The sequence below is a fragment of the Lichenostomus cassidix genome, chromosome 9, assembly GCF_008360975.1.
Source record: "Lichenostomus cassidix isolate B80296 chromosome 9, HeHo_3.0, whole genome shotgun sequence".
NCBI lineage: Eukaryota > Metazoa > Chordata > Aves > Passeriformes > Meliphagidae > Lichenostomus > Lichenostomus cassidix.
In genome coordinates, this window is record NC_139490.1 from 14,289,450 (window position 1) to 14,312,883 (window position 23,434).

Below are 23,434 nucleotides of genomic sequence, written 5' to 3' on the forward strand. Positions count from 1 at the left end.
ACTGGCATCACTGTCATCCCATTTTCAATCTTATACATTTATTCAAGCAATTGTTAAACTGTTCTGAATGAAGAACACATGAAAATCATGGCAATTCAACACCCTGACACTCAAAGAAAAGCTAGTGATTGTTAGAGATAAAACATTCCAAGAAAAAATAGCTGGCAGCTCTCATCAACATTACTATGTTCTTATTTTAACTATCTACAGAGATAGCAAACATATGCAGTAGCATCTTTGCTGAAAAATCTTTAAATAAGCAGAGAATACAAAACCCACTAGGAGGATTTAAACATAGTATGGTTTAACTTTTCATATTTTAATGTCACAGCCTGAAAAGTCTGCCATTTAACTGAGGTTTTTAATCAGCAGTTTTTTCTCAGTGGGCTGATAACATATGGATCTACTTCCCTTTCCAGACCTGTTTTCTTAGACCCAAACTAAGGTCTTAAAAACTGTTTCTGTCAAACTTTTCCATGACTTCATACACAATTAAAAATACATCTCATCCTTTGTCCAAGTTGCTCTATCCCACCACAGAGTATACAGCCATGCAGATACATTCTGATTGCTAAAGTACAGCCTGACGATCCACTCAGAAGTCTGCAATTATTTTCTTCAGGTACTCCATAAAGCAAAACAAAAATAGCTAACAGGGAAAGAATTAGGGAAAGCATGAAAAAACAAATTTTTCTGCAAATCATCTAAGAAACAGTAGAATGCAGCAGATTATTGGAAAATACTATCTAATGCTTTAAGATTTTTTTGTTACATAGAATTGTTTAACTTTTTTTTTTCTCCACCAGGAGAACTGTCATTAAAAGAGAAAAATACTTTTTCATTTGTGGCAAGTTCCTGTCCATGCAGTACTTACAGAAATAGTGAAAGGAGTGAGTTTCTTCTTATTAATAGCTCTTTCATCAATTGTATCTGGTTGTGAAAAGTTGATCATTTTGCTAAGGAAGAAAAGCCAGGAGTTTATTCAAACTTTCATTTCTCAGAAAATGCATTACTTGATTATTAACTACTAACTTTTTTAACTAGCTGCAAATATTTCTGACAAGATTTAAAAAAAAATCCTCTAAATTTCCTCTCCCCCATTAAATAATTGCACATTCATTCACAATGCCCCAGATAATATGTTACGTTTGGCTTCCATAATTAACAGATCATATCTATAAATGTCAAAGGAAGTTCCTGAGAAGATTAAAACTGTAAACCCAAGTAAATTAAATGGTCTCTACTGAAAAATTTGTAGTATAATCAGTGTATTTCTGCACTGCATTTCTGTAGTACCTTGTATCTACACAGATCTCAAAGACTAACTCACATCAATACTAATATGCTAATCCCTTGTTACCATGGTGTGTGGGTAAGTACTATTAACCTACTTTAACTAACCACAAAGTTGAAGCAGACTAAAGTTTAGGGACCTACTATATGCTCTCTGTTTTGCCATGGATTTAATTCAGATTTCTGTTCCTGCTATCCCACGATTTAGTGACTGTAACTAGTAACTTGTAAAAGTATTTGAAATAGTCAAGTTTTCTAACTATTCCAAGTAATGAATTCATTATCTGTTTAATTATTGCCTTTATAAACAGCCTGCACATATCTGGCATGTATAATTAATGGTCTGAAGTGGAAAACTGCTTTATAACATAAGCAAAGAGTCCCATAAAAATTTGCTAAGTCACATTTAAATAGGAAAACAGATTTTCCCCATCTTACGCCCTGACTGAAATATTTAAGAGTGGAGTCTGGATGTTAAAGCCTGCGCGAAATTTTCCAGTTCATGTCATTCAGCATTTAACCTTTGAGATTAATTTCTTCCTCACAGCCTTGGACTCACCAAAGAAGGATGCCATCTGCAAGGGATTTAAACAGACTGGCATCTGATGGGTTCATGGGTAGGAGGTGCTTACAGTCTGGGTCATCTTGTAGAGCTTTATTTATCCAATTAACAAAAGCAACCTTTTCTTCCTCTGAAAAGAAAGACAGCATTAAAATAATACATGACCGTTTCCATGAGCACATGCTACTAACAGCATACTTGGGTCAAAGAGGTTCTTCTGCTACAAAACCCCTTAGGTTCACAGGGGTCAGTTATAAAAATAAAAATCAGACTAGTGGGAAAGAATACAAAAAATTGTAAGTACAGTTTATTTGACCTCTGCACCCTCTAAATACCTGGTGATCTTCTGAATGACAACATACAAATCATAGGAACATCATAGAGAAAGTGTCCTCATGGCTGACTTCAAATTCAGCTTCTCAGCAATTACAAAGAAGGGGGGAAATTTCTCATCTGCAATATGCAACATCTCAATCTATGCACTGTCGGTTTAAAATGCAGTTTCATTCTGCCTTCTACTGGACTTCAGAGACTGGCAGCCTTTTGAGACTGATCTGGACTGCTGAGCTGTCTTTAACTTTCAGAAACTTAAAAAGTTTAATATCCCAGTTTTAAATTCTCTGTCATATTCAGTGCAGAATTTATTACTGTGTATCTAAGAAAGCTTATTTGGACATAGTCAATCAAGTCTCAGTATCCAAATTCCCAAACAGTACAGGTGGTATTCACCTCACTTACCTCAAGAAGCACCTGACTCATAACTCCTTTTTCATTGTCAGTGGGAAACAACATGAAATTCTAGTGCACACTTCACTTTATCATGAATGAGAGGGCTGGTGAGGCCAAGCCAGGCCAGGCCAGGCCAATTGTGGTCTAGTGGGGTTTGTTTCTCTCCACCAAAAATAAAAAGAATAACCTCTGACGCCCTAGAGGCATCCTTTGAGATGGAGCATATCCCCTGCTTTGGGGAATTACCAGTTAGAGGTGGTGCAGGAATCCTACTGAAAGATAGAATATTGCCACCTTTGGCTAACCAAAGTCAATCTTCTTCATATACAGAATCTTATCCCAATCTGGAACCACACAAATTCCAGACTTAAGTTAATAAAAAAATTGCAATATTGTTGTTTGCAATATGATACTAGAAGGTGGTTAACACTCTCACCAAGAGCTGCAATACAATTAGGCACAATTACCAACATAAACTACATGCAACAGTGGGAGGTAGAAAGAAACAGATCAAATATTAAAAACAGCTTCTTAAGTGAGAGAGAGTCTATGCAAAACCCATGTAGGAATGAACAATTCTGTAATGGCAGACACATCTGAATAGACCAGTGCATCCAGAAAGGGTAAATGGTTTGTTAGTGGGGCTTTAGTTCATGTTAGTTAACTCTGTGGAAATAAAAATGAGGATTCATTTTTTATCTGAACATAGGAATAAGAGTCCATTAGCATGGAATGAAGGCAAAAACTAGACTAGCATTACTAGAAGTATGCCAAAGGTGCCATTTCTCCCCCCTACAAGCTGTCAGTGCTTGTTTTCCTCTTTACCTCTTGCAAAGACATTCAACTTTCCTCCAAGTGCAGCATCAAACTAGCAACAACTGAGTAGAGTTAATAAACTATCACCCACATCTACCTTGTCTATCTCCATATGCTTATGCTGTGTTAATTTACTTTCAACACCAACATTTTCCAGTTGGCTTTTTTTCGTTATCTGTAGTGCAAATTTAAAGAGTCTTCCTCCATGCAAAATTTGCCCATGTTTAATTATTTCTTACCTGAATAAGAGTGCTGTGTCCCCTCACTAGATATTGCTGATGTTCCTCCAATTGCTGTAATACCTTGCTTTTTGTTTATTGATTTTCGGAAAGATTTGCTAACATCTTTGCTTTTTAGTTCCTGAATAATCTGAAATTAAGAGAGAGCATTTTGTATTGATCATTCTTTCAAATAACTGTTAACTCAGTATTCTAGAGTCAGTTGTTAACCTGACTGCCTTTCTTTGATGATTATTTGTTCTTAAAAAAAAATCTATTATTGTTTGGATATCTATATCTATATTGGATATCTATTATTTCTCAGTGAATACCTCTGTTAAGCCATTTTATCTAAAAAAATAGGTTTACAAATATCTACACAATTTTTCCACAGGTATTTGGGTAGACTGAAGAACAAAACTAAAGATACACACATTTTTGATGACTATAGTATATTTTCCCATTTATTTCCCCACATGCTTTGCAGTAAAAGGGTATGACATGACAGTTACACACACCCTTCTTTAATCAAGCCAACACCATTTTTCATCTGCCTGCAATGTAAACCACATTGGACATATTGATATGTCCTAAATTTGCCCAAATACTGCAGAGGTCTGAGACTGAAAATGAAGTATAAGTAACAGATACAGTTAATACCTGGAAGCAAATATTTGCATGTTTAGAATCTTGGAAAGAAAGATCAGTAACTAATTCAACAAGCAACCTGGTGCAATTAGCAGAAGTATTCTAACTTCAAAGCAAAACATAATCCCCCCCAAACACCAACAAACAAACAGCCTGGTAAGGTTTCGTTTCTTTTAAAAGGCACCAGTGAGTGATCCTCATTTAGAAAAGCCTAAACCTTTGGAATTTGTTCACTGAAAAGGAAAAATTGTACCTCACTCCCAGTAATAAACAGCCTTTAGTATAGAGATTAGGCATAGTGATAAAACCAATGTTTGCATTACTAAGAGCATTCAGAGGCTGGTATCTAATTGTCTGCTCTTTTGTCAGAGCAGGGCCCAACAGTTCCTACAATAAGTAGTCCTTCCCCCCACCTTGGAGGAAACAGAAAGCAAGACTGATTATAACTGCTGGGCTTTCACATGCTGCTCAAATCAGAACAATTAAATTAAACAGGAGGGCGAAAGATAAAAATTAGAAAATAATTATATAGGATATTCTAAGTTATCACAGAAAACTCAAAATAATAGTTAAATATAAAAATAGTACTTAGTTGTACCACTTAATTCAGTCTTCTATCCTAATTCTCAACAGATATCAGACAGTAGAGAAACATTCAAAGAGAATGTCTTACAGAGACAAATTCTTCAAAGTTGATTCTCCCATCCTTGTTGCTATCTGTCACTAAAATTATTTTTTCTACAATCTCCCGGACTTTGTAACCAGGCAAGGGCAGACTTGCTTCTTTAAACAGATCTTGAAGCTCATAATCACTGACATAGCCGCTGTTGTCAATATCTGTAGAATGAAAGCACAAGTTGTTACATTTATGTAAACTTATACATACTCATGTACTAAAGTATGGTAACTGTTAAGAATAAATGAAGTGGGAGAAACACAGTTCTGGGAGAAGAGTATTTCTTTCTCTGATATAGAAAAGTAAGTATGAAGGAATGCTTGTGGATTAGAGGCATAGCTGTCTAGGACTTGTGCCATCTTGTTATGTACTTTCTCAGGAACTATCTTATGATCTGAGAGCACAGCCATAACAAGATAACAAATTTGCAAACAGTGAAATTCAAGATTTATTTTTTTAAGACTCCCAAGAAAATTACCTATAAACCTTCAAGTCAAAGGGAGTTCAATTAATATATAATTTCTGTCAATATTATACCATTTGCAACAAGTAAGCTCAAATCTGATGCATGTTGTTATTAGAGGAGCACACTTACACAGGAACAACTACTTACACAAGAACTCTGCCTGACTGCATTTTATTTCTTATCCTAGTAAGTGATAGACACTTTTTTTTTTCTGTTCTTCAAAACTTTTGATGTGGTTAGGCTTACCTGGGAAGAATAAGTCCAGGATCATGTGTGTCTATTTATTAAGGGTGATGTTCCTTAACCTATTAACTACTTCTGTTGGGAGCAATTTGAGCTGCCACCTTCACTTACACTCGGCTCCCAAGACCACACAGCAGAAATGTTCATGTACAGCAAAGTATCAGAATGCTTTTTTTCAACAAGAGGTTTGGTATAGCTCCACAGTTGTGGAAAGAAATGAATGGCTGTATCATATAAAAATAAACTGAGTATAATTTGTGTTATTCATGATGAATAATGCAGCAGCACAGAAACAATCAAAAATACCCTTTGTACTTTCACCTTTGCCCAATCTCTTTGCAGAAAGCTGTCTTGAATTTATCGTAGTATAATAAAGAATTTTACACACCCATGTTTTTATCCAAAGTAACACATAAATGAATCAACCACATTACCTGTTCCTACTTTTTTAAAGTCTATGCATATTTCCACATATATGTATACACATATTTATACAAGCAGAATTTGGGAATGTCCAGTAAAATAGCCTTACCTGTGCCTTGGCTACACAATGGAGATAAGTACTTTTAAAAGCAGAAAAGCTGTAGTTCATACACAGTATGGATGAAGTCCAATCAAATACGAGAAATCATATCCTGCCTAAGTAAGGCTGGATATCATGTCCATGGTTTTATATATTTAATGCTAATATTTTTCATGTTTGACAACAACTTTCAGCGACTTTCATAATCATATTAAAGTTCCTGAAAAATACTAGTTAATAGTATTTTCCCAGTTCTATGAATGATACATTCGTAAGAAATTTAAGAGAACATCACAATGAGTCAGAAGTAGAAGCAGATTATGTGGCCACTTTTCTGACTTATCAAGGTGCTCCCACTTTTTGTTTTGTTTGTTTGGTTTTTTTAAAATTTATTTACTAGTTAAAAACATCTCTTCGTATTGTGTCTAGTATCAGAACTCAGCCAATAATACCAGAGTGAATGAATGCCTCTCATTACAGAAGGGCAAGCAGAGAAGCATGCTTTCATCTCTAGCCATAATTAATTGCTATGCAGTAATTTTCTTGTAATCCATACTACACCATGTAGCTTCTGTACAGCTTTATAAGGCAGCCACATTTCACTGCTGACAAAAGGCTCAAAACACATGGGGAAAAAAAAAAAAAATTGTGTGTTTCCAATACTACCAAAAATTCACAAATCAATACACTTGTCCGCATATGTATTAATTCATCCACTGGCTTGCATACATGTAAAAGCACACATAATAACAGGGATGGTCTAACAAGCAGAGGACATGCTCAGGAGCTCGCTCAGATTACCAGCTATTTTATTTCTCTAGGTTCATCTTTCACTGAGGGTAAGTTTCCATGATGACAAGCCAAGAGTTAAATACATGTCTTCTCTCAGTTTACCAACATAGCTGCAAGCAATTTATTCATAAAGACATTGGAAATGTAAAAATAAAAATAATTAAAAACTAATGATGCTTAATTTTTATGTTTTACAGAAAGCATAAGGAAAAAAATGCTTTTCAGTGAGTAAAAGCAGCACAGACAATCCTTAAAGCAGAAAAGTGAAAACATGCAGGCAGGATATGGAGAAAAAGAAGGAACACAGATGATGAAAACTAAACAAATACAAAAGCTGCCAGATAACACCAGTGAGTATCTACCTATGCTAACATCTCTCTATAGACAGATACATGTCTACTGGTCTGCCATCCCAGCATCTGCAGGATATAAACTACTTGGGCTATAGATGTCCTGATGATTGTTTAATAGCAACTCATCAATTATCTTCCATGGATGTACCTTACTCCCTTTAGAATTTCTACTCTTTGTTTGGTCTCAACAACATCCTGAGTCAATGTTCCTTTATTTATCATGACAAAAATTTATTTCTTTTTATTTTAATCTTCCTGACTCTCTACTGAGAATCATGTGATAGCTGTATTGGCAGAACCTGAATAATTCCCTCTTCACTTCTCCATACTACTCATGGTATTACAAATCTCTAACATACACCTTCCCAATAGTTTCTTCACCCAGAAAAAGACTCCTAATATTTAAGACTTATTGCCGAAAATCACCCTAGTCCCCCCATTTTGACTGATTACAAACATGTTTGTTTGATTTCCTGAGCTGCACAGTTACACATCACCCCTCAGAACTGCAACAAATAAGAAATAAAGTAGACATGAATGTTCACAACAGCAGTGCAATCTGGAAAAAAGGCTTAGTTGCTATATAATTTCTTATACTTTCTGTGTACTCTGGTTAATCTGTAAACATCTTGTCAAGCATACAAAACTGTACAGTTGTTTATTAACATTGGATAGCTACAAAATATCAGAAAATCTCCAAGTTTAGCTTACTTAAAACATAAAATCTAATTGAATAAATGAAAAGAGAAAGTATTAGTTCACCAAAGCATGCAAGTAAAACAAAAACCAAGCGTAATCTAACTTGAAAATACATAACACCTTATGGTAGCCAAAAAAATTAAGGAGTCCAAAAAAGTGAATTTTGAGACCTGTTATGTAGCATATACAATAGCACAAATAATGCAACCACCCTGCAAGAAGTTGAAAGAAATTATCATGCATAGTTCAGTGAAAGTAAGGGGCTCTACGTAAACATACTTTTTACAATCTTTTAGACATTACTGGCAATACAGAGGGAAAACACAGCCCTATAAAAACAAAGTAATCCATAAAGATTTCCTCCACAAGTCCTAAACACTTTTGCAGCGTTAATGGCTTCCTTATGATTCCCTTATTTAAAACATACCTATTTTGCCAAATGCTTCTCTTAGTTCTTCAAGCTCCTCGCGAGATATAGTAGTTATGTTGTTTTCCATCTTCAGACAGCAGAAGTGTCGTCCTCAATTGCTTATACCTAATAATAATAAACAGGTAAGGTATAAGGCAGGCTGTAATTCTAGACACATATAAGTTACTGATCTATTCAACAAGAGGTACCAGATCTGAAAGACATGTCAAGGCCTGGCACACTTAAAACATTACAACCAACACTTTAAAGTACATCAAATACCTAGCAATTCTTTTCACTGTAATAGTGAGTGAAAATTCACAATAGCAGTGCCTGTTTACATATATTTGAGGTTTTCATTTTCATAGAGTAAGCACTGGCCAGCAACCTACCTCCATTGCTTGAGTGGTTTTCCAACATTAAAATCTCCTCACATTTCTACAAACAATTTTTGGGAACACTAATTTCCAAGTGAGATGCAGTATCATTACCAACCAGCAGTTAGTGCTGGGATCTAATCCTGTAAAGCACTGAGCCTCCAATGTTAACACAACCCAAACCTCAGTGGGACACTTCCAAGTACCTGCCTACAATTCATGGGTGAACACCGAGGAGCCTTTCCACAGCTGCTGCAGAAGGTACCACCTCCTGAACTTTACCACTCTTCTGACACCCTGTTGTCTCCTAACACTGTCAAAGAGCTGAATGAAGGATTTTACTGAGCAAAGATTGGAGTCTTACTGTGAATTTTTTTTTACTGACCTCCTTAAAAAAGTAAAACAAAACTGAAGGCTCCTTCACAAGGGTTGCTAAACCCCCATGACAGATCCCTGCCCATTTCCTCTTATCAAAGCTTTACTGCAGCAGGATGATTCAGATTTATTGGTAATAAGAGCAGCTTTGTAAAGAAGTCACACACAGCTGTCTCAACACACAAGTTTGTATTTGTATTTGCCATTTTCCACTGTCCAGTGCCACTGGCACACACAAGGCAAGCCCAGGGCAGCATCACCTGCCTGTGCTAACCTCTGAGCAGCACCTGGCTGGAGGGACAGAGAGCACAGTGTACTACAGGTGGGGCTGTGCCTACCCTGAACGTCCAAGTTTCAGCTTGGCTTTTACTTTATAAGCCAAAGGTGGCAGAAATCTTTACCTTGCATAAATATTCTCAAAGTTGCTCTAAATTTGCCTAAGTTTTCCTTCCGGTTTAGTGCTTTTGCTTTAGAGCAAGAAAAAATATATTCCTGGAATGAACAAGCTCACAATAATATATTCAGATCTGCAATATGCAGCTGCTTATTCACCAAAAATCATGCATACCAACAGAACAGGACTGTTACCTACTGGACAAGATTCTAGTAGAGGAAAGCTGACATCAACAATTGGTTTTACCAACCACCATGAATCATGCTGGATGCCCTTAGGAAAGACTGTACCTTTGCTTCTCACCTTTTGTAGAAAACTTTTCTTCCATGATGCTATATAAACAGACTTTTTAAACAACAGTGGGTTATTTTAAACAGATCTTGTCTACTTTACTTGGGTTAGTATTTTCTGTGTCTTCACTGGGACTGTTCCTGTGGGTCACATATGGCCTTGAGTGTGGGTGGCAAGTTAAGTCTTTTTCCTTCATGTCACTAGATCTTATTTAAGTACTAAAATCCTTCTTACCCATTTTGCTAAGCTTACTAACAGCATGTACCAGTCATCACACTCAAAAGAAAAAATATATATATTCAGAAAAAAATAACCCTTCACACAGATGTTTCTGAAAGTGCAAGTACCTTCACTGGAAACCTGATGTGGCAATTAAAAAAATAATGTACTGTGAAAAAAATTAGTGAAAAAATAAAACATTTAAATGCAAATTACTTAAGAAACTTAAAGGGCCCAAAATCTGAAAAAAAAAAGCCAAACCTCAAAAAACAAACAGATGACACTCCTCTGAAATACAGAAATGGCATGACAAAGCATAAGTGAAATATTTAGCTACACAGATGTAAAAGACAACAGCACTTCTGTTGGCACCATTAATGTTTTTAACTATTTACCATTATCATTACTCAGATTTTTATCAGAAGCAATTTCTGCAAAGTCGCATGCAATTAGTTTCATTCCTGCCCTTTTATGATTAATAATTTAGAATTTCCATCATATTCTATTTCAGAAAATAGCAATCTTTGATTTCCAAAGACGTTGATTATTTCAGTTACACAGTAGAAACATCTGTTCTTGAATGAAACAGATAAATAAAGCTAATAACACTGCTCTAAAGAGACAGCCCTACATAGCCTATGATATCATTACAGGGTAAATTGGCTGGTCAATTAAATGGCAGAAGTGCTGCAATCATAGTTCTGCCATTCAGGAGAGACATAGTCTGAACAGTCAGAGACAACATCTTAACTAGTCAGACATTTCAGACAATTTCAGTACATAAACAGTAACCTTCTATCTAAGCTAATAAATAGCTTGCACACCCAGGCTTATCACCACTCAAGATGACTCAGTGCACAGGCAATTGTGACAAGGCAGCCTTCAGAAGTACCTATGTCTTGGAGCTATTGGAGCTACCTGTTGAAAGGTATATTCATTTACAGAGAACATACTCTGTAGCATTACTCTCATAGCATTTACGTGACACTTATATTTTCTGTAGTCTACGCCTACATTAAACCATCTCCCGCTGCTCCAGGACAGGATAGGTACAAACACTGTTTTAATGCTGATGAAGTGGCTTCAATCCCCTTTCTAGTCCTTGAAAATATGCTTAACATGAACTGACAATATTTACGTAGTCCTAGCCTGCTTTCTATGCCTGTAAAGTTTTTCAATCTAAAGACAATTTACTGGAGTCTCCTGGAAATCATCCACATCCAAAATAACACAAACTACTGCTGGTGCCATTGTGGTATTTCTTTGTGTGCAGAGGAGTATCTGTGCCTGAGCAACCACAAAGCATGAAGTGAGAGGGTCAAAGAACAGTTCCTGCCACATTTTTGACCTGTTATCGAAGCTGTCAGAAAAAACAGAGCAGTTAATTGGCAATCAGGCCCAATAGCTGTCTCCATCCATGCAGGCAAATGGCAATTTCTTTTCCAGCTCTTCATTTCAAATTCTATTTGCCTCATTTCCACATGCAGCTGCTACTGCAGTGACAATGGAGTTTAGAATGCTGACTCGAGAGCTTATTTTCTTTTGTTGCTGCTCTTTTTGTCTGGCATTAGGGACACACCTCCTCTGTCCCTGCTGCAAATACTGCCTATTGCTGCATCATTCTTAAAGCTGTTGTCTCTAATGACAGCCAAGAGAGCATAATTTGCATATACAGGTTGTGCTTTTATGTCAGCAACCAGCTGGTTATTACTATGTACTATCTCTAATCACAAAATGTGAAAATTCTACTTCTCTTATTTGGCTTTGAATCAAACTGTTATAGATTTTAATGGGGGGAAAAAAATCCCCGCAAAATACAGTTTAACCTGTAGTATTCCTGTGTTAGTTATCCAGGACTCTAAGTCGATGTGATGAGAACAGGGAAGCTTTCAAGCACTATTAGTATCTTCTAATCTCTTGCCAGAATAAACTAGGCATTCTATCCAGTCTTGGTGAGAAAATAATGCATTTTAAGGTATAAGACACACAAAAGGAACTTGAAAACAAGAATATGCATTACATATTCCCTTTAGTCAGTAAGGAAAGAAGAGGAAAAGCTAATTAAAAATTCCTGAAATATTTGCATGTAACAAAGATTTGAGCAATGGAACTAACATAGAGGATTTTACCTTGATACAAACACACACACAGAGGTTTCTGATGTTTTTGAAGATAAAACTACCCAAGTTTGTTTGTTCTGTTTATTTTTTGGTTTCCCCTCCCCAACTCAGCTTAGACTGAAAGAACTTTTTACTAATGACAAGATTATTCTCATCCTTCAAATACAAAGATGATTAGAGGCCAACTGAATTTATCCTTTATTAACGTGAAAGGGCAGGTTGTTTTAGGTGTTGCACTGGTGGTCTGTAATAAAACAGCAGTGATCACCTTTTCTTAATTTACTACAGATAAAGTTTTTATCTTATTGTGATAAGTCTCAATCTTTATGACAAAATGAGTAATCGTTAGAGTTCAGTGACTTTATAATTTTATTATCCTTGTTTGCCCTGGTATAGGATACAGAAAGATCGCTTTTCTTTCCTATGTCTGTGATAAGGCTGCAGGAGACATTATTAGGAAAGAAATGCACTGTATGGTATCCAAAATGAAAGAACCCTTGATTGTGGAACACAGTCACACCTGGAATCACAGAATGCCAGGATGGGAGGCACCTTTAGGATCAGCCAGTCCAACCTTTCTAGGCAAAAGCACTCTCTAGACAAGATGGTACAGCAACCACCCAGCCAAAGCTGAGAGCTGTCCAACGTCGGGGAATCCACCTCTACCCTGGAGAGATGATTCCAAAGGCTGACTGTTCTCTTTGTGAAAAATTGTCATCTTGTGACCAATTGGAACGTCCCCAGGAGCAACTAGATATTACCCCTCCTCTTTTCCGTGTGACTTCTTGTATAAGGGAGCAACCACCCTTTAAATACTGAAACATGGTGATAAGATGTCCCCTAGGCCCTCTTTTCTCATGGCTGAACAAACCCAGTTCTCTCAGCCTTTCCTCCCATGGCAGCTCACCAGTCCTGTGATAATCTTTGTGGCCCTTCTCTGGACCCTCTCCAGGCTGTCTGCATCTTTGTTTGTGGCAGGAATCAAAACTGGACACAGTATTCCAGGGGTGGTCAGCCCTCTAACTAGTTCAGAAAGAGCTAATCTAATACACTTGTAGAATAATGAGCACTGGGTTTTATAAAAGACAGAAGATAAAAAATAGATCCACTCCAAATGCAGCAAAGAGGGTGCTTGTCAATCTTCAAAATATGAGAGCACCAAAAGTTCATGTACACATACCTGTGTATATATAGGTAGAAAAAGGTATTGCAAGCACATGGCTAATTTTTAAAAGAGGAGATGGGGTACAATTAAGGTATCAGTTACAGTTATTAACAGAGTAGTATGAAGAGCAAAGTTCTTCCAATATCATACAGTCAGTCTGAAGCCTCACAACCTGGAACACTCAGAGAATAGGTCTCTCAGCCTGGGCTTATAAACATGACTGGATATATTTATGATGATCAAATTATTATGATGATCATTTAATTACTAGAAGTTAGAGGATAACAATGAAGAAATATATAAACCAATAGTCAACATATAAACCAATAATCCATGGAATTTTCCTCAGTCCTTTATGATTGATGATTATGATATGGCTTTACATAGTGAACAAGGTACAATTTAAGAGGGAAAAATACTAGTTTATGCTTAGTCCAAAACTGTCTGCGCTGACCTTTACTAAAGGAAGGCTATCAAACCAGCCACAGTGATAAACTTTGTGTCCATGAAATTTGTGTCTCATGGAAGGAGAACTAGATGTACACTGAAATTAATGAGTCACTCCATAGGAATTTATTCAACATAGTACAGTAACTGTGATCAATAACAGAATCAACATTTCCACTATGCCTTTAAGATAAACCTGGATGACTTATGAATAAACAGTAAAATAAGCTGAGTTACCTGTTAGACTGGTCATGAGCCTAGTCTGAGTTCACTTACTGTGGTATAAGTACAGAACAATTTCATGAGGCTCAGGTCAGGATTAAGAACAACTCTCTTATAAAGCAGATAAAAGCTTACTTCAGAAAGATACCATTTCATCTAAACAAATTGCCTCCAGCTTCCTTTGGCTGTTCAGTGTACAGAACAGCCATGCAAATTTAACAGTATCAGTTTCACGCAGTTTCCTTTGCATGCATCATTCAAGAGGATCTCAAGCTGCCTGTGCTTTGTGTTGCTGCATTCAGCACTCCAAGTAAAATATATCAACAGAAACCTTACCTATGCCTATAGCACTTACAGGCAAGTAATTTTGAAAAAAGGTTATTGCATGCTGAGCTCATGGGAGCACCTTTCATGAAATGTTCTGGAAACCTAACCTGTTTGCCATCTAGCTACACCAACATTTTGGGCTGAATTTTTCCAAATGGATTATTTCCCATCACATGTGACCCATTCTGCTTTTGTTAATTAGCTATTTTCCTAAGAATTCTACAAGATTCACCTGCTTCCAGCACACAGCTCTGAGTATTATCATCAAGAGCAAAGCTGAGATAGTGACATTCTCTGTGAAACCGGGACACTGATGTGACACAAGTCTATACCACCAGCCCTGCAGAGCTGTGCATACAAGTTACTACATTCTAATTACATTTTCTGATGTTTATAAATACTGTCATTCTTAACATTAGTTATTGTTAGATCACTTCTGCAAGTATCAGAACAGCAAAGGAGTTAAATGTGTGTATTTCTGTAATGCAGTGTGTCCAGGGCTCCCTACCTGACAGCAAACTATTTCCAGGCAAATGCACAAACAAAGCTGCTTCCATGCAACAAGCAGCTTTTCTTTTGGACTTGAAAACACCAGGCAAATCAGTATTAGAAAAACAGAAAAAAGATTTTTCTAACAGATCTCTTGATAAGACACAATGCTTCTGATTTTGAGAACACAAAATCAGATTGTCTACAAAAACAATGTACCCCTTAAGCAGAAGCAAAATCATCCCACTTTTGAGATGAGATTTATGTTTTACATGATGAAAGTGTCAAGATTCAGTATTCTTAACAATCTTCATATTTTACGTAATTTATTACCTTTCCAATAAATTATGGAGTACAGAATCAAAGTACACAATGCAAAATAATAAACATATGTGCCACAATAAACAGCAAATTAAGGGACACAAAAATAAAGTTTCTCTACAGAACTTTTAACATGGTTAGATTAAAAAAAAACTGACCCAAAGTTGGATACTATGAATCTGCTAAAGTGACACTTGCTCTCACTTTTATTAAGAGCAGCCTTCAGATTGGTGAAAGTTTGGTAACAGCATGTACATGGTATCTAAATTATGTCAGGAGAAGTACAGACACAAGGCAAATTCAAGTGTAGTAAGAACTTGAATCCTCTTAAGCCATAAAACTTAATTACCTTTTATGCTATCTCAACATCTTTCATGGTTTTCATTCCTCAGCAACAAATATTTATTCAGGAAAAAGAACACAAAAGGCATAAGGACTTAATTTTTAATATAAACATAACAACTCTCCACTAATAAGACTGTTACCACTAAAACGTGTTTTCAGAATTCATTCTGAATAAAAGCAGCTTATGAAATGGAATAAACAAGAATAGGGTTGCTGCACTCTACAGTTTAAAAGGATGGTCCTGTTATGTCTTTTAAAGATGTTTGAGCCTATGACTTGAAGGCAAAAAGCTTGGAGAGCCAAGTTTAAATGCCTGGATGACATCAGAAGCTCAGAAGATGTGCTACCAACCTAAAGCACTTCAGCTCTGGAACATCCTATCAAGACTTACAGCTTGAAAGGAGATTAGTTACTTTGGCATTCAGGCGCAGGACATCTTCCATATTACCACAGCACAGGTACCACAGTTATTAAGAACAAGTTTTTCAGTTGTATTCCAACAGCTTCAACTGGAATCAGCTGGATTTGTGGCTTTTCAGCATCTCTAACAATCATGCCATAAATAAAGCAATGAAAAAGTTCAGAAACAATTAACTTAGGTGTAATGTAACTGCAATCTCCTTCCAAGAGAGGTAGAAGCAGTTCTTGTTTGATGCTACTATGGAAATACAAGTGTTAGTGTAAACAGAAAGGTTCCTCAAAGCCTCAGTTCATAGTTCATTACACACAAAGTCATAGACCTACTAATATTTTGATTTTCCAATAAGGCAGTCTTGTATCCAGCAATAAAATCTGCATTCTGTTAATGGTGCACAAAGACAGAAAACAATGGGCAAAAACAGTGTCAGAAGTGGGACAAGGGAATTCCCCTGGGAGACACAAGATCATGCAGACGAGCTTCCATTTGTTGAGCAAATCCTAGAACAAGTATCTCCTCAAGCCTATTGGAAAATGTAGATTTATAAAAACCACTAGAATTGTAATACATGTGACCTTTGTGGGTGTGGTTCTAACCTTCCCAATGTAAATCTTAGTGTTGCTTTAGCTTCCACCTTATTGTCCAGAATCTGGAATGTTTTTTATCTTTTACTGGCGCAGTTGAAACCAATATGTACAAAGGAAATTCACAAGTCCTGGTATAAAACTTGCTACCCATTTCTGCTGCATGGTTTACACTTGAGAGACCCCTTTTCATCTCTCTGCTTCTGACATACGACATAGTTACAATTGGGTCCACTTCTATTTGAAATTAAAGTCACATGTATTTCCAATGAAAAACTTCATTCACATTAGTCATTAACATGTTTTGCCTAGACAGCTCAACAACACTACTTAAACTGCCCACTATAACCCACAATAATGATGCTAACACAAGGGAAGAAACCCCACCACCTAATTTTTTAATACAAGAATCTGAAGCTGGAGTTTTGAACATAAATTAAACATTTAAAGGCACTGTTCTGAAAGCAAAACTCCTGCTTTTCCATTTCACACATGGCAATGAATTTAAGTCACCCATGATTGCAGAACTACATTCAAATTAATTAGCGAGGAAGTAACAGTTAGAATTAAAGTGAATTGGTAGAAGAAACTTCTTTATATGTGTAAATATTGTAGTGCTTACACTGGTCCAGGAAGCATTTGACTGAGCCTTGAACAGAAAAAATTCAATCAATTTAATGTATTCTTTCATTTATATGACATATTCTTATCTCTTCTCACCAGCAATATAATTTGTCTTCTGGGCAGATAATTTCATACTTTCCAAAAATCCTTTTATTATATTGAAGCCTATGTCCCATGCTGACTCATCATTTGGCTTCCCTGTACAAAAATGTGCTAGACCTTCCTTCCTGGAGAACTTGTACAAGCTCCCATCAAGCACCTTTTCTGCTGTTCCTATTCCAAAAAGATAGGTTGAACCAAATCAATTCCTACTAAAGTCGAAGCATCATAGCACTTTTAGCATGCAAACGCATGTTAGACGGAAAAGTATCATTAACATAGAGAAAATTTGATGAAAAACTAGGAAACAGTTTCTCATAAAACCTATTTGATTACCACTAATTGCTCTGAAGAACAGAATTATTTTCTAAGTCCAAACGTGGTGTCTCTGTGACATTTCATTAGAGCAAAATACACTAAAATATAAATGGAAAGGCTACACTACACTACTAAAAGCAAGTTCATTCAGGTACTCCATCCTCAAGTCACTCTTCTGTGCCTAGGCTGACATTACATATCAAGTTAACAACAGCAAAAGAGAGAGTTAAAAGACAACCAGCAAATGATACTTAATCTCTGTCTAGGTTTAGGAACATGCAGCTTTTGTTAGCATGCAACTACAATGACAAATAAAAACTGCATTCTTTTTAAAGGAAATTTCAACAAGAAAACATCCTGAAATTCTTATTGAAATATCTGTATCAATAAAAAATTCATACTCAGAGTTGATGATGTGTTGACATCATTTGACAGAGGGGCTTTTTGTGTGTCCCAGTACTCTCAAATAAGATTCACAGGTTGGAGTTTATGGTTTAATTACTCTTGTAATTCTTTAATAACCTACAGCACTGCTAGTTAATTGCTAAATGGAAAAGCTAACCAGAAGCAACAGTCACAAACAACTTTTCTCAAAACAATCACAAGTCAGACCCTGAGCAACTAAAAAACCCATGCAGTATGGAATAACACCTGTTTTCTGTTTTCAAATACTTCCCATTATTATCAGATTAACTTTTTAAGCCTTTCTCTGTAACTGGAAAGACTTGAAGTTTATTTTAGAATTAAACAGATTCTTGTGTATTTTCTCAATCCCACGAATTGTGCCAAATTACAATTTCACAAGTTATGAGCTTCACATTGCTGGATTTTGCATTCCGTCTACTCCAATCAAAGTGTACTCACCTTCGACTGTTTAATCTGTTACAATGTCACTTATCTTCTGCAAGGCTGTTAGTATTTGTCCCAAGCCTCTCTTTCTTCCAGTTTCGGTGCCACCTGAGAGGTAGAACATACTGTGCTCTCTATTCTTTGCTGAGGAATAGGCTTTAGCCTTCTATGACATTCATAACTTCAGAAAAGTATCTTTTTCTTAAGCCAACTAGAACATTATGAACCATTTTTCTCTTCTCTGAGCATGAAGATAACATGTAGTAACCACATAACAGAAAGAACAGAACCCTGAGCAAAGCTCTCGGTGAACAAACAGCCTAAGAGGCAGAAGAGGAGGGAAATGTTAAAACAGCAGAGCTGCAACACTCCAGAAAACTGCTGCCTTTATTCTGCCCTGTGCCTGTTCTTCGGTAGCCCAAAGGAGCAAACCTCAGCCTGCTACAAATAGTAAAACTCCAGCAGAGAGACACAGGCTAACTCTTACTAATGAACTTAGCTTTAAGGTCACCCCAGAAGTTAATCATGTGAACATCATTAACAGTAACAATACAAATGCATTCATTCTGCCCTCAGCAATTGAATTTACAGCCACATATTCTTCATACTCTGGCTGACTGCAATTACAAAATAGCACCAAATAGATGTTTGTTGCTGGAGTATTTTCCAGTTTTCATTAATTATCAGATGGCAGTATGGCCTTCTGACACTCACTAATGCCTCCTACAGCTCCACATGGTTCAAAAGATTATTAGATTACACTGATCAGCTACTATACTGCAAGCAAGCCAGGATTTTCTGTCATGGAAAATTCATAGGTTATTTTTGGGTTTCTTTTTTCATTGGTCAAACTAGAGGAAAAAGGAGGGTCCTCCACACTACATGGCAAAAGCAACTGGCAGCATTTCAAAGGCAGTCTGCAGAGCCCACCAATGCCCAAGTGCTACCTGTTTGCAGCTCATAGCCTTAAGGAGCTATGTTTGCCTAAGTGCTGAGGATAAAAGGAGCATGGTAGTAAATCTGAGTAACTACAGCTAAATAGAGTATTGTTTGTACCTTCTAAACTACAAGACAATCTGGGGCATGCAGGAAGCTCATTTGCTGGTGCTGTAATTCTTAATAATTAGGCCAGAATAAAACATCTACAGTTGTTGTTGTTGCCAACTGTCATTTTTAATCATATTTTGAAGATGAAAAAGAATGAAATTTCTGAGCAAATTTTTTGTGACTAAATTATTAAAAAATCTCAGCCTTAGGATTCCTATGATTAGGAGATAACTTCATATTCTTTAATGGAAACTATTTCTAATGCTTTGGTAAAAACTTTACCATCTTTCTTGCAAACAACAGAAATAAAAATTTGAAAAATAAACCCATCAAAATCTTGGGTTTAAACAACTTATCTTTTTGATAATTTGAGCTCACAACATAAACAGGCATTCCTAAGCATTAAAACTATACATTACAGTTATGCAACAGTGTAATGAGTTTAAAAAAAGTCTAAACATAAGGTATATCCAGGCATTTCTACTAAAACAATAAAAATTCAACATTTTATTCACCTGCTGGAAAACATTGGATCAAAGTGTTCATGATTTTATTAACTACAATTTTTGTTTCCTTTTTACAAGTGTCATGAAAACATTCATCTTACAAAATAATGTTAGGTTAAATGATAGTTAAAAAAATTACTTGTTTTAAAATTAATAACCCTAAGTCCCATAAAAAAAGAAAGATATGATTATAGGGTTATCTACCATGTTCTAACTATAAGGAACAATACTTCCAACACAGAAAATACTATAAGCTGGATCACCTTTGTAATGAGTCTCTTTGCTGAATCACTAATTCTGAGTATTCTTAAATGTAGTGTATTTATATTTGTTTTGTGTCAGCCATTTTAAGATGTCCCATGATCAAGTGACACTGTTTGCTCTCACAGCCTGCACTACATGCTACAGCATTCCAAAGTTGCCAGATTAGAGTCCAAAGCCTTTCCAAACTGTGGCACTTTGAAAGGAAAATGTTAATATTTCTTACACCACTACTAAGTCATAATACTTGTTCAGACTTTGAGAGCAGATTTCCACATGTTTGGCACATGAAATACGTAGCTAAAAAGTGACTCTTTGATGACAAAATGATCAACTGTGATCAACAGATAAATCAGCTTGTTGATAAATCAGCTCTTTCACAAGGACAAAACCTGTCTTCAGAGGAGATAATATAAAATAAGCATTTTATTTTACATAGTATTTTAACTGATATGTTTTGGATTTTAAGTTAGCTACAAGTCTGCACCAAAGGAATCACCCTTCTCCTACTGACCTTCAGAAAAATTCAGTAACTCTGTCATGTTGTTTACTGTCACTTTACATGACAACGAAAAATAGCTCATATTTCTAAGTCTCCAGAATTAATGCTCTTGAAGATTAAACAATATCCTATATTTAAATCCCTGTTTTTAAGTTTCTAAACATGACAAAAATATTTATTGTGCTGCTACTATCAATCAGCAAGTCAGCACTATGCTTACCTTCCCAGGGTTTCCCACTATTGCTGGTGTGTCTCCTGCTGGCTGAGGAGCCCAGCAGGAAGCAGCACAACTGAAGTGACATCTTAATGGAGCACTTCTTAGGTAGCACAGAGACTATACTCAATCACTCATCCAACATATGCTTATTTCTTTGGGGAGGGCTGATATGGATTAATCCTATTGAGTTTAAATGCCTAGATCTTAATTTACTTAGTAAAAACCAGAATGGCAGCTTGAAGAATAAACAATATGGCAGAAGAGTCTGTTCCATAGATTTACCACAAAAAAAAAAAAAAAAATCAGGAGGGAAAGCATGCAGAAATTTTGAAATGCAACCAAAAGATGTAGTTCTATTATTATAGATAATTTCATAATTTCTACTTTCCCCAAAGCAGTCAGTCTGCCAGGCAGAAGTTCATTAAAAAGCCCAGCGTGGCTGACCCAGTAGCTGTCCTTCACACAGCACAAGGGCTGCATTTCAGGATGCAAGCACCTTATGGAAACAAACACCAGAGTGCCAGGAGTAGGGATTTGCTCTGACATGAAAAAAACAAGTCTTGTGTTGCTGCCAAGCTTCTCTTGAGAACAGCTTTGGTAGGAGGTGACCAAACCACCTTGCCCATGGTGAAGAGGGCAATCAGGAGGTTTGAGTTTCAAGCAGAATGGTCAAAGATTTTGGAAATTTTAAGGTGTGCACAGACTAGATTTAATTACTTTTTTTAATCTCTGGTAAGAGCAGAATAATTAAATCCCTTCTGAAAGATCTAAGATGTATTAATGTCAATTATTAAGATGAACAAGATATCAGCTTTTAGAAGACTTTGTCCAATAGGTCTTGAACTAGTGAAGTAGTTACCTCTATATACAACTCTAAGCAAGTGACAACTCTTAAAAAAAGCGGGAATTATTGACAAGATTTAAATTACAACTAACTCTCCTTAAAAAAAAAAAAAGGAATTATTGATAAGATCTAAATTTATGTGCTCTAACATTTTGTAATTTGGGGTGTGAAAAATATTCTGCCCCATACAATTAAATATGCATCCACAATTAAGTGGTTGAAAAGAGTGATGATAAGTAAAATGGAATATCTTTATAAATATAAAATCTTTATATTCAGTTATTTCTCATCGAATACATCATATTACCTGGAAGGGGAGGAGGAAACCCTCACTAGCTTCAATTACATATATCTTGATTCTATAAATCAAGCTTGGAGGGACTAGAAACACTGCAGAAGCAAAATAATCAGCTCAATGGAAAAATAGCTTCATGGTACTTTACATCATCCTACCTTTAGGATATGAAAGAAACAATTTAGTTTCCCTTTGTCAGAAGGGGATAAACTAGTACAAAGAGAAGCACTAGGATACATGCAAACAAAATGGGAGAAGGGAAGATGTGGAGTTAGAAGAGGAGCTTGATAAATCAGCAAGACAGAAACATTCCAAACTATAAAAATTCTGGAAAAGAAAACCTATCAGAGAACACTTGGTTTGAAAGAAACAGCTAGGTCCTGAAGCTTAGACAGAAACAAATTCTTTTAATCCCAGTCAAATAAATATAATCTTGCTGATAACGTATGACTTAATATTTCAGCTTTTCTACATGTCAATGTTTTTAATCAGTCTATTCTAGCACTGATTATTAATGAGATGAAAGCATGAATGCACTAATTGAATGAAAGTGGGAAATACTGGATCCAGCTTTTTCTTCCCGCCCTAGTGCCTACTATTATTAGGGAAACATCTGCCAAGAGAGCCCTGAAAGTGGGTTGATAATCCTTTTCCCACCAAAAGCATGCATGGAGAAGCACACAATCTGCTTTATGCATAATTTATTTCTGAGGCTTAGCAATACCAGTCTCTCTGATGAGCTATTGTGATGCACTACCTTTATTCTCCTGGACACCTGTATGTAATAGCAGTAACCAAGTACACACCTCCACATAAAAACCTCGAAGTTCATCAAGTTACATTTAGAAGCTGCAAAACCAATAATTATGTAAATAAAAAGGCCATGGCTAACACTTAGCATTCCCTGCATGTGACCAGATGAATCAAAGCCGAAACAATGTAATTAGTAATTTTATCACAAATATATCAGAGAATAGAGAAACCATCCTTACTGTTTCATTTTCAAGCCCTTTTTGAAAGATGTAGCTACAGCAATGATTAAAAAACCTTAATAAAGAAACGAGTAATGCAGAATTTGTTCTATCAGTAACCTGGAATTCCTGATCCATATTGATCTGGCAAATGTCAGTTGTTATTTTCATTGTTAATGAAGTGCTTTACAAATCACAACACCATCACCAGCTGACTGTTTGCTCCTTGAATGTCAAGGCTGAAAATAAGCTAATAAGACAACAACTTCCACAGAAGGTCTTCAAGCCTAGGTTGTAGGTTGAACAGCAATTGCAGTTGCTCAGCTCAGTATCTTTTCCCAGAGCTACATTTACAATTTATTGTTTCCTTATTAGTTGCC

At 36.2% G+C, this 23,434-nt stretch overlaps 2 protein-coding genes across 8 annotated transcripts in view; one reads left to right on the forward strand and one right to left on the reverse strand.

Moving 5' to 3' along the window:
- PLS1 (plastin 1) overlaps positions 1 to 23,434 on the reverse strand; it is a 42,652-nt gene that overhangs the window by 14,349 nt on the left and 4,869 nt on the right. For 5 of the 7 annotated variants that reach the window (XM_085069522.1, XM_085069518.1, XM_085069519.1 and 2 more), the window contains exons 2-6: positions 8,446 to 8,553; positions 4,940 to 5,103; positions 3,640 to 3,769; positions 1,853 to 1,985; positions 875 to 956 (exon numbers count right to left, since the gene is read on the reverse strand). In XM_085069522.1, coding sequence (XP_084925648.1) covers positions 875 to 956; positions 1,853 to 1,985; positions 3,640 to 3,769; positions 4,940 to 5,103; positions 8,446 to 8,515 — 579 coding nt within the window. In that variant the 5' untranslated portion in view covers positions 8,516 to 8,553. Of the gene's footprint in view, positions 1 to 874; positions 957 to 1,852; positions 1,986 to 3,639; positions 3,770 to 4,939; positions 5,104 to 8,445; positions 8,554 to 8,819; positions 8,964 to 18,426; positions 18,596 to 23,434 lie in introns of those variants that run through there. The other 2 variants (XM_085069524.1, XM_085069520.1) reach the window with 2 other exon arrangements.
- The window catches only part of ATR (ATR checkpoint kinase), a 76,526-nt gene that overhangs the window by 9,024 nt on the left and 44,068 nt on the right, over positions 1 to 23,434 (forward strand). The window contains exon 2 of the mRNA XM_085069513.1: positions 7,164 to 7,316. The gene's annotated coding sequence lies outside the window, so the exon portion shown is untranslated. The remainder of the gene's footprint in view (positions 1 to 7,163; positions 7,317 to 23,434) is intronic.